Source organism: Choloepus didactylus, chromosome 25 (assembly GCF_015220235.1).
Source record: "Choloepus didactylus isolate mChoDid1 chromosome 25, mChoDid1.pri, whole genome shotgun sequence".
Lineage (NCBI taxonomy): Eukaryota > Metazoa > Chordata > Mammalia > Pilosa > Megalonychidae > Choloepus > Choloepus didactylus.
Window position 1 is genome coordinate 5,859,601 of NC_051331.1, and position 11,466 is coordinate 5,871,066.

The 11,466-nt window shown below is 48.0% G+C and overlaps 1 protein-coding gene across 4 annotated transcripts in view; it reads right to left on the minus strand.

The window, feature by feature from the left end:
• DNMT1 (DNA methyltransferase 1) overlaps positions 1-8,864 on the minus strand; it is a 45,987-nt gene extending 37,123 nt beyond the window's left edge. The window contains exon 1 of one of the 4 annotated variants that reach the window (XM_037818142.1): positions 8,691-8,864. In XM_037818142.1, the coding sequence (XP_037674070.1) occupies positions 8,691-8,770 (80 nt within the window). In that variant the 5' untranslated portion in view covers positions 8,771-8,864. Of the gene's footprint in view, positions 1-1,412; positions 1,573-4,374; positions 4,390-8,142; positions 8,457-8,690 lie in introns of those variants that run through there. The other 3 variants (XM_037818144.1, XM_037818146.1, XM_037818145.1) reach the window with 3 other exon arrangements.
• Positions 8,865-11,466: the final 2,602 nt, after the last annotated feature.

An 11,466-nucleotide genomic window follows, 5' to 3' on the forward strand; every position in this document is an offset into this window, starting at 1 on the left:
ACAGGGGTGTCGAGGCATCTGGGCAGCAGGGGATGCCCTTGCACAGGGGAGACAGATGAAATCAGGGAAGTTGAGAAAATCCAGTGGCTCCCAGAGCAGTTCCTCCTTACAAGTGCTTGTACCTAATGGTTCAGATGTGCAGGACTGTCATGAGTTTGGCTGGAAAATCATGGTCTTAATCTACCAGTTGATCACTGAAGATTAGTAGCTTGCCCTTTTTTTGCAGGGCGGGGCAGGGGAGATAAAGGAATAAAGGAAGAGAAATAAAAGACTGGAAGAGAACGGAGATGATCGCAAGGCCATGGTTCTCAGCCACTGTGGGCAGTGGGGCGAGGACAGGTTTGAGAAGCCGAGTGAATGGCTCTCAGTGGGGCAGGAGTGCCCAGACCTCCACCTCTGGACTGTCCCGTCCAGCAAGGACTAGCAGCTCAGTCATCACTCGCCCAAAGGGCAGAAACTGAGCTCTTCCAGGCCGGCTCCCAAGGGCAGATGCAGAATGCAAAGCCAGAGAAGAGAGCAACGAGCTTTGTTGAGCCAATGGCATCCAGCGGCTGCTGCAAGGACAAGCTATCCTGCCTCCAGCCCGCCTCACCACTCACATCTGTGGGTGCCGCAGGCATGCCAGGCTCTGTTCCAAGCAGCGAGCCGGCTGATCAGAAAGAAGTGCCACCAGGCAGGTGTCCCCTGATTTGCTAGGTGGTCAGGAAAGAGTTCTTTGCAGAAAAGCCACGTGGCAGCCCTGCAGATGGGGGTAGCAGTCTGCAGACAGAGTGACTTAAGAGACTCAACACAATCCCAAACTCAATTCTAACAGCCTTTGTCAGAGAAGTGGAAAAGCCGATCATCAAAACCACATGGAAGAGCAAGGGACCCCAAAGAGCCAAACCATCTTGGAAAAGAACAGAGCTGGAGGACTCACACTTCCTGATTTCAGAACTTACTACAAAGCTACAGTTATCAAAACAGTGTGCCACTGGCACAAGGACACACATGTGGACCAATGGAATCAAACTGAGAGCACAGAAATAAACCCGCACATCCAGGGCCAATTGATTTTTTTTTTTTTTAATAAAAACAATCCCACAGTATTTACTGTGACCTGGTAATAACACAAGGGTAATCAAAACAATACGAACTAAATGAAAAATAGTGTGGGATGGGGGGGATGAATTGTGTGTTCTTTTTTATGCTTATTTTTTATTCTTATTCTTTCTGGTGTAAGGAAAATGTTCAAAAATAGATGGGGGTGATGAATACATAATTATATGACGGTACTGTGAACAGTTGATTGTACACCAAGGATGACTGTATGGTATGTGAATATATCTCAACAAAACTGAATTTAATTAAAAAAATATATGAACCAATATCTTAAAACTATATTAACAAAGGACACCTAAAAAATGTATTACCTTCTCAACAACTTCTCCTTCATTGATCATTTCCAGTTGGAAACACTTTGTAGCAGAGTAAAATTATCTCCTGTTAGCATGATCCCACTCAGTGGTTTTCTTGCCTTTGTTTTGGAATGAATCTCTTCTGCATCATCTAAGACGAGGTTCATGTATTCATCAAAACCAGTAACACAGTCCTCTATCCGCATACTTAGTTGCTCATAGAGCCAAACCTAAATCCAAGATCTGATTTACAAATATCTGAAGATGAGGTTGATGGGCTGCGCAATCACCTCCTGGACTTCTGACCCTTACCACTGTATGTCACCGTGGAAGTGCTCAGAGACCACCCAAACCTGCACCAACTGATTTTTGACAAAGGTGCCCAGTCAACTCAATGGGGAAAGAATAGTCTTTTCAACAACGGTGCTCGGAAAACTGGATATTCACGTGCAAAAGAAGGAAAGTGAACCTCTACCTCACACCATATACAGAAATTGACTTGAAATGGATCAAAGATCTAAACATAAGAACTAAAATTATAAAATTCCTAGAAGAAAACATAGAGGAATAGCTTCAAGACCTTTCACTAAGCGATGGATTCTTAGGCTTTACACCAAAAGCACAAGCAACCAAAGAAAACAAATTATCAAGAAAGTGAAAAAACTCACAAAATGAGAGAAAATATTTGGAAACCATATATCTGAAAAGGGTTTAAGATCCAAAATATATAAAGAACTCCTGCAACTCAATAACAAAAAGACCAACAACCCAATTTTTAAAGTAAGCCAAGGACATGAATAGACACTTCTCCAAAGGAGATACACAAATGGTCAATAAGCACATGTAAAGATGTCCAACACCATTAGCCATCAGGGAAATGCAAATCAAAACCACAATGAGGTACCACTTCACACCTACTAGAATGGCTATTATTAAAAACACAAGTGCTGGTGAGGATGTGGAGAAATAGGAACACCTGTGTAATGTTGGTGGGCATGTAACACGGGACAGCTGCTGTGGAAAACATTTTGGCAGTTCCTCAGAAGGTTATGTATAGAATTAACATACACAACCCTGACAATCCCACTTTTAGATATATACCCAAAAGAACTGGACAGATATCTGTACACCAGTGTTCACAGTGGCATTATTTCCAATAGCCAAAAGGTAGAAACAATCCAAGCGTCCATCAATAGATGACTAGATAAACAAAATGAAATAAATGAATATGGTGGAATATTATTCAGGCATAAAAAGGAATGAAGTTCTGATACATGCTTCAACATGGATGAATGGATGAACTTTGAAGACATCAAGTAGAATGAAATAGGCAGACACAAAACAACAAATACTGTAAGATCTTACTCATAGGAAACAGCTAGAATATGCAAATTCACAGAGAGAAAGTAGAGTACAGGGTACCAGGGCCAGGGGTAGGGAAGGGAATGGGGGCTTAATGTGTAATGAGTACAGACGATGGTGAGGGTAGCACAATGTTGTGAACATAATTAACACCACCAAAATGCATCCTTGAAAGCAGTTACAATGGGAAATGTTATGTTGTATATATATAACCAATATAAAAATGTAAAAAAAAATAAAAGGAAGACTCGGAATCAAGATTTCCAGGAGCATATGGTGCAGCTTCCCCACCACCACAAGAATGCAGGTCCTGGGAGAGTCTTCAATGAGGACAGTCGCAGAGCTCAGGACAGAGGCAAACTGTCATTCTGCTCACAAAACTGTGGCCAGACACGGCCTACCTCGACCAGCAGGAACCTGATGTCAGCCCAGGTGTTAAGGGCAAGTCTCAGTGGCTACGGGGCCCAGCAAGGTGCCCTTTCCAGAACGCTGACAACTCCTACAGCTGGACACGAGGCAGATGTGCAGGTGTGAATTCTTCCCACCCTTCCTATGAACTGGGACATTCAGCCTGGCGAAGAGGAAGACAAAGAATCTTCAGAAGGTCTAGAAGGCCTTGCTCAGTGAAATGTGGATTTACTCTGCCTGGCCACGGAACGGAAGGCCGGAATCTGGAGCAGGCACAGAAGGGCCAGGGGCACCGGCAGGAAGGAGGCTGCCCAGCAGTGAGCCTTTCCTCCCTAACGCTCCCGGGGAGCTTAACTTGAGATCCCATCCCCTCCCTGGTAGAACCACGAGGACACCACCTCCAGTTTGCTTTACATTCACAGGCAGGATTAGAAACAAATGCGAAGGGCCTAGCGGGGTGCTCAAAGGGAGAGAGAGAAGAGTAGTTATGTTATCAAAGACAGAAACCAGCTGGGATCCTCTCCAGCCTGAAAAGCCATGATTCATTCCTAGTTGCTTCCCTCAGAGATCAATCTTATCAGGGAGATAAGATACAAAGAAATAAGGCAGAGAGAGTTAAAAGCTGAAGGGTTCTGAAGAGAGAGGAGCTACACGGCATCAGTAAGGAGGGGTCCAGGACAGATGGGGGCTCTATATGAACCCAACAGGGGGACCACAGCAGGGCAGCCGGCTCACAGTATCCCCAGGAAACAAGCACAGTCTGGCTGACACAGAGCGGGAAAGGCACATCCAGAGGGAGGAGGCCTGGGTGCCAATCTGAGGAACATCAGGAGTATCAGGCTGGAAATCATCAGTTCTGTTCCACAGATAGCAAACCACAGGAGTCACAGGGGCGGTGGACCACACGTATCAGAGCCATGCTTCAGGAAAATTAACCCGGCAGAAATAAACAATATAGGTGGACAGGAAGAGATTAAACAATGGTGGAATACTCTAACATCCCTGAGCTTGAGATGCTGCTTTGAAATACAGCTGGAGCAGGAGTGGAGACCATGCAAGAGGAGGTACAAAGCTGTAACCCCTGTCTTTTGAGACTGGCTGCATGGCAGGGGGATGCGAGGGTGATCCAAGCTGGTACCTGTGGTTGGCAGAATGGTGACCCCAAACGTTCCCAGGCCCTAATCCCCAGAACCTACGAATATGTTACCTTATATGGCAGCAGGGACTTTGCAGATGTGATTGAGTTCACGGCCCCTGAGATTATCCTGGATTCTCTGGATGGGCCTGATTTAATCACAGGCGTCCTTAAATGAGAAACTCCCCAGTTGCCATTAAAGAGACGCCACTAAAGACCCAACTTGGAGAGAGAGGCGACGCAAGAACTTGACCTGCCACTGCCAAGGGATGCAACAGCCTCTAACGCTGGGAAATGGCCCCCAGTTTACAGCCAGCAAGAAAATGGGGGGCCTCAGTCCTACAACCACAAAGAATTGACTTCTGCCAACAACCCAAATGAGCAGGAAACAGCTTCTTTCCTAGAGCCTCCAGAAAGGAATGCAGCCTGCCGACTCCTTGGTTTTAACCCAGTGAGCCCCGTACTGGACTTGTGATGGGCAGAACTGTAAAATAATAAATTTATGTTGTTTTATTTAAATCACTAAGTTTGTGGTAATAAGTTACGGCAGCAATAGAAAACTAATACAGCATAAGAAATCCCAAACTTCTTAGTGGGGAGAAAGCAGAGGAAACAGGCCAGGAGTTTCAGGAGTGACACATTTAGGTTAATGGTAAGCCATCTAGAAGGTCTTTTGGCAGCTAGAAAGTGGGACCAGCTCTCAAGAGAGGCATCAAAACCGGAGGTAGCCATCACCAGCTGGCATCCCAAGCGCCAAGCAGAGTCCTAGGAAGAGATGAGGGTCCAGGAAAGAAAGAACGGAAAGCAGGGGAAAATCACGAAAGAAAGAAGCTCCCTGCAAACAACATGACAAAAGTCAAGGACACAGCAAATTAAGAAGTAAGATATCGAGAGATGAAAGAGGATAGAAAGCCACCTATGCTCTTAAGGGAAGACTTTCCAACCAAGAGAACTGGAAGAGCTTTGGTAATGGATGGTGGCGATGGTAGCACGATATTTGAGCACAACTGACACCACTGAATGGTGTGGTTGAAGGTGGCTGGAATGGGAAATTTTATTTTGTGCATATGTTAACACACACACACACACAAAAGAGCAGAACTGGACATTTGGCACAAAAGCTAAGGCAACAGCAGAAACGGCAAGTCCAGACCATTAGATAGGAAGCCAGATGGAGAGGTGGGAGTGTGCTAAGCAGACACATACCTCATTTCCATACGGTGCACAATGCCACATTAATATCTGTCTCAGTATCCGATTTGCACATTTGTACTTTAAATTATGCTTCCCTAATGGAAATGAAACACACAGCTGACCATGTGAGGACACTTCGTGGGACTCTGTGGGAGCCGCTCGGGCGCCTTTTCACCCATCAGCTCAGCCTTCGGTGCCCCTGTGGAACAGGCCACTCTAGTCCCATTTTACAGATGAAGACACCAAGGTCCCAAGAGATAACTTGGTCACACAGCTTGTAAATGACAGGACAAGGTGTGAACCCAAGTAGCCCAGTCTGCCTCTAGAATGCTCCCACAAGGGAGCAGAACCAGAAAAGTCACGCTGGTTTTGCCTATTCAATACCTACACAGTAGGGCCAAGGACCTAGGGTTAAGAATTTCAAGACTCAGCTTAATCTAATCACGGAATAAATAGCAGGATAAGAAAGCTGTGCTAATCACCAAGGCTAATCAGAGTTGAACTAAGGAGGGTGCTACAATCAAGGTGTAAACACAGGCTTCTTTAAAGGGGTTAAGTCTGGCACGCAAATGTCTAAGAGACGACTGTGAACCAAGCTGCAGATATAAGGAAAAAGGCAAACAGGGTCTGACAACAGTCCCGGAAACAGCCATCAAATTCAGGTTGCAAAAGCAGCACACTGGGTATGTCAACAGAATCCAACACCCTTTGGATGGTGGAGAGAGGGTAGGCGGAGCCCAGCCTGTCACTCCCTCTGCGTTCCCTCTGTTCCCGCTGCCGTTCCAGTTCTCTGTGCATGGAGTCAGGCTCTGAGAAGATGCAAGGTGGCCTGGGTGGCTGGTGAAGAGAACACAAGATGAGGCAGGCAAGCGGACAGAGACTCTGGACTTCATGCTACGTGCGCCAGGTAGTGCCGGGGAGGGGGCAGGGAAACCACTGGATCCAACCTGTGTCTTAAGTTTACAGTTTCCACTCTAAAAAACAGACCCGACTCAGGGTAAAATGGCAGCAGGAAGGCAAGTGGGAAACTATCACTATTTCTGTACAAACGATGGCAGTTTGGACAGCGTAAGGAAAACCACAAGGAAAAAATGTGGCTTGCCCTGAAAGTATGATTTTAGAAGACTGAGAATATATTACACTTCAAAAAGAAGTTAAATGTTTAAAAACCCAAACACTGAAAATATACTTTCTAGTATCTACATCTGAGTTTAAAAAGGAAGCTGCCTGGTTGGGAGTTTTCTGTAACGGTTTTGTATACTTTTTGTAACTGTCCAGTAAGTTTAAAATTACTTCAAAATAAAAAGTTAACTGTAACATAAAGGGGAGCTGCCATATAAACACAAATTAGCAAAAGTGAGAGAAGCTGCAAGAGCTGTTTAAATGAGAACCAGGCTTAATTTAGCTCCTAGAATACTCCACTGGACTTAGGTGCCTCTTATATTATAGGCTATGCTTCTCTACTAATTTTCCTCAATCAAAAAAACTCTCACCTTCATTTACAAATCTAAGTTTAAGAGATTGTCAAATGTCACGTTTACATGTATATTTTGTGTGCAGTGAGTTACTCCAAAATGTGAACAAATAGCTATAAAGAAGGTCACGGAAGCTGACCATTTCAGTGACCATCCCATGGCCTACAGCCAATGTCAAAATTCCAGGCCAGAAGTGGGCAATCCTAGTTCAAAGTAATATGGGAACCTGGCGTGGATGGTGGAGTGTAAGACTCATCTACAGGTGTTCAATTTCAGCCAAACAAAGCACTCATGCAGGCCACAGTGAGTCAGGATCCACTGGCAACCCCTACTCATGGGGCAAAGACTATATGGCAAGTAGATCTACACATAAATCCCTGCTTCTTAGTAGCTCACTTCTGAGACACCCACTCTTAAGATCTTGAGGATTAAATGAGATAAAGTAAAGCACTTTATGCAATTAGCAACTGATTAGCAGAACTGAAAAAAGGCAGGCAAATTGGGGGAAAGCAATGCTCATGTCTTGATGTGCCAATCCTGTTGCTTAAAATCCACATTATTAATTCTAAACCACAGATGTCTACTACAGGTGGCACACACTTGCCCAAGGTGGCTAACAAGCCAGAGGAGGGAGGGTTACCAACAAGGTAAATAAGGCTGGGCCCCAACTTCACTTTCCTGGGTCTCATATGGTGAAATCAGGTTATTTTTATCATTTCATTTCCATTTTAAGTCAAGTTCTATCTTGGGGAGGGATTCTTCGGACAGGACACATCCCCTGTAACTGTTGTTAAGAAGCCATGTGAACTTTACACAACTGGTACAGAGACCCCCAGAACCCCCCACCCCACCCCCAAAGCCCCAATCACAACTGGCCTGGCCCCGCCACAGGGAAAAAAATGGCAAAACCGGGTTCACAAAGCCGGTGTGGACGCTTTCAGCCTGCGACTCGCTTGGCACAAGTTTCCAAGAGTGACTCTGATGCCCGCCGCAAACAAGAGGCCCGCAGACCCCTGCCCACCAGACGGGAAGGGCCTGCCTTCGGCCGCCACCCTGGACCCCGCAGCCGGCCCTGGGATGCCCGGGGCGCCCGCTTTCCTTCCACAAGGCGAGGGCCGCGCAGTCCGCGGGGGATGAGGGGAGCCCCCCAAGAAGGTCCGGGCTCGCAAACCTGAGCCGGCAGCGCCCGGGCCCCGACCCGCGATGTCGGTCTCTGGAGGCCGCCATTGGGATGCACAGCTTTTTTGGGGGCCCCCCCAAAGCGTCCCCCCGGGGGGTCCAGGCCGCCCGAATCCCCCAGCCCGGCTGGGCACCGGAAGTGGAGGCCGGAGTGCCGGGGCTGAGGGGCGTCCGGAGGCCGCGGGCTGCCCGCTTCCTGCCCAGGCTGGCTGCTCAGGTAAGGGGGAACCCCGAGGCGAACCCCAGTCTTGCTCTCTTTGGGGAGGGGAAAGGGTCTGAAGAGACCCCAAGTTTCTAGCCGCCAGCAAGCCGTGAGGGCCCACGGCCCGTTTTGGCGCCAAATGGCCAGCGGCGCGCGCGACCGGAAGTACCACCCTGCCCGCGCCAACCGCCGCCCGCCGCGCCACCCCGCGCATGCGCGCCCGTCTGTCAGCGGCGGCCGCAGGCCACCCCGAGGGGAAGCGACCCCCCCCACCTCCAGCGCCGTGCCTCCCCCCCCGCCCCCGACCCCCCGAGGACGCGGTCTCGTGCGGCACTTACCGCCTGCGGACATCGTCGGGCAGTGAGATGGCCGGGGAGGCCAGCGCGGGCACACGGGCCGGGGCGGTGCGGGCGGGCATCTCGGAGGCTGCAGCGCGGGCGGGTGGCCCCGGCTTTTCGCGCGGAAACCGACTGGGAGGGGCGGCGAGCGGAGACGGAGCGTACCACCCCGGCCGGGCCGCGGGGAAAGGCGGGACGTACCATACGGAGAGAGGCTGTACCATGTGCGGGCGGAGAGGGTCGTGCGCAGGGACCGCGCATGCGCGAGGCGGACGGGCACCCCTAGGCGGAGCAGTGGGCTGGCCCAAGCTGCGTCGTAGGCGCGGGGTGGGAGCGCCCTACCCAAGACTTTCATTCATTCATTTTCTTGGGCATGCTGGGGATAAAGCAGCGAGCAGCCTCAGGGGGTTCCGAGTTAAAGTCCTCAGTCCCAATCCCAGCTCTTTGCTCACTAGACGACCTTGGGCGGCGGGTCGCTTGGACTCAGCTTCAGTTTCCTCATCTGTAAAACGGGGCTAATACTACCTACTCCGGAAAATCTTGAGATTGCACAGAATATGTAGCTAGCAGGAAGGACCGCGGCAGTGCAGGCAGGTCGAGGTCATTTCCACAGCCTATGTTTTTTAAAAAGCACCGGGTCAGGTTAAAAATTGTGGTATATATCTCTCTCTAACTAAGCCACCTTGGCAGGTGATCTCACTACCCTCCCCCCTACGTGAGACCTGACTCCCAGGGGTGTAAATCTCCCTGGCAATGCAGGATATGACTCCCTGGGATGAATCTGGACCCAGCACAGTGGGATTGAGAATATCTTCTTAACCAAAAGGGGGATGCGAGATGAAACAAAATAAAGCTTCAGTGGCTGAGAGATTACAAATGGAGTCAAGAGGTCACTCTGGTGGACATTCTTACCCACTATATAGATAACACTTTTTAGGTTTTAATGCACTGGAATAACTAGAAGTAAATACCTGAAACTATCAAACTGCAAACCAGAAGCCTTGACTCTTGAAGAGGATTGTATAGCAATGTAGCTTACAAGGGGTGACAGTGTGATTGTGAAAGCCTTGTGGATCACACTCCCTTTATCCAGTGTATGGATGGATGAGTAGAAAAATGGGCATAAAAACTAAATGAAAAATAGGGTAGGATGGGGGGTGATTTGGGTGTTCTTCTTTACTTTTATTTTTTATTTCTTATTTTCACTTTTTCTGGTATAAGGAAAATGTTCAAAAATAGATTGGGGTGATAAAATGCACAGCTATATGATGGTACTGTGAACAGTTGATTGTTCACCATGGATGATTGTATGGTATATGAATATATCTCAATAAAACTGAATTTTAAAAAAATACAGCAATCAAAAAAAAATTGTGGTATAACTCTTTAAATTTTTTGTGGTATAACTCTTTAAATTTTTTGGTATTTAACAAGCAATGCATTTATGCACACACACACACACACACACACACACACACACACACACACACAGACTAGGTTCTCCAACAGCTAGGAATCTACCTGGCCAGAAGTGGACCTCAGGCCCTCTGGTTTCTACGGGTTACACACATGGCAGGATCCAGGAAGACTGAAAAATAATTTTAAGACAACAATTAATAGTTATTAATTTTCTAGGTAACTGGTACTTATCCACTGTATTGTTCTAGGCTCTTTAAAGGAGTTATTTAATTTAATCCTTAACAATCCCTAAAGAGAGGTATTAAGACCCCATTTCCCATGGTCTAGGATATTTGCACAAAGGACCCTGACTGAGAAGCAGCTTCCCAAGGTCATAAACTCAATAAGAGGCAGGGACTCGAACTCAGAGCTTGAGTGCAAAGCGGTGACCCCAGAGTTGGTCAGCCGTCCGGCCCATGGGATGCCAGAGGATGGCTCTGGGAGAACTAGATTAAGGAGGAGGTGGAGGGGATGGCAGGTGGAAGACAGTCTCACCAGAGTGAGGTTCAGGCCCCACAGACCTGATGGAACCCAGCATCCGGGCCCCTAACCCACCGCGGGGAAAAGGGGTTCTCACAGGACCAGAGTAATCAGGCAATCAGACCTGCTATTCCAGGGGCCTCAACTCAAGAGAAAGCACTTGCGTTTATTCAGTGTGTCTCCTTTGTCAACTTTGCCAGGAAAGGATGACTTGACCCATTTTGCAGATTTGCTCAAGGACGCAGGGCCAATTGGTGCCAAAGCTGGGCTGCTCCCAAGCTGCTCATGCCAAAAAGCCAGGCGCCATCTTTAATTCCTCTCCACCCCGTGTGTTGGGGACTGAGTCACTCACGTTCCCCATAAAAGACAAGTTCAAGTCTCAATCTGCGTCCCCGTGGGTGTGAATCAACCTTTGAAGATGTTATTATTAGTTAAGGTGTGGGCTCATTTGTGGATAGCATCTTCAAAGATCTTTTTCAGTTGAGGCCAAATTAATCAGGGTGGGTCTTAATTCTTATGACTGGAGGCCCTACAAAGAGAAGACATTTGGACGCAGGCAGTCAGCGGAAGCCAGAAGTCGGAGAATGAGCAGATCACCATGTGATGGAGGCAGACGCACGCCAAAGAATCCGAAAGATTGTGGCAAGCCAGCACCAGAACTCTACGGACTCTGGGAGAAAGTGTGGCCTGTCAAGACCTCACTTTCTGGACTTCCAGCCTCCAAAACCGTGCGACGATAAATCCCGTTGTTAAGCCAACCAGTGTGTGGTATTTGTCATAGCAGCCCTGGCAAACTAAGACAGCCTGCATGGAATGAGCTGCTCCTGTTGCTTCTTCC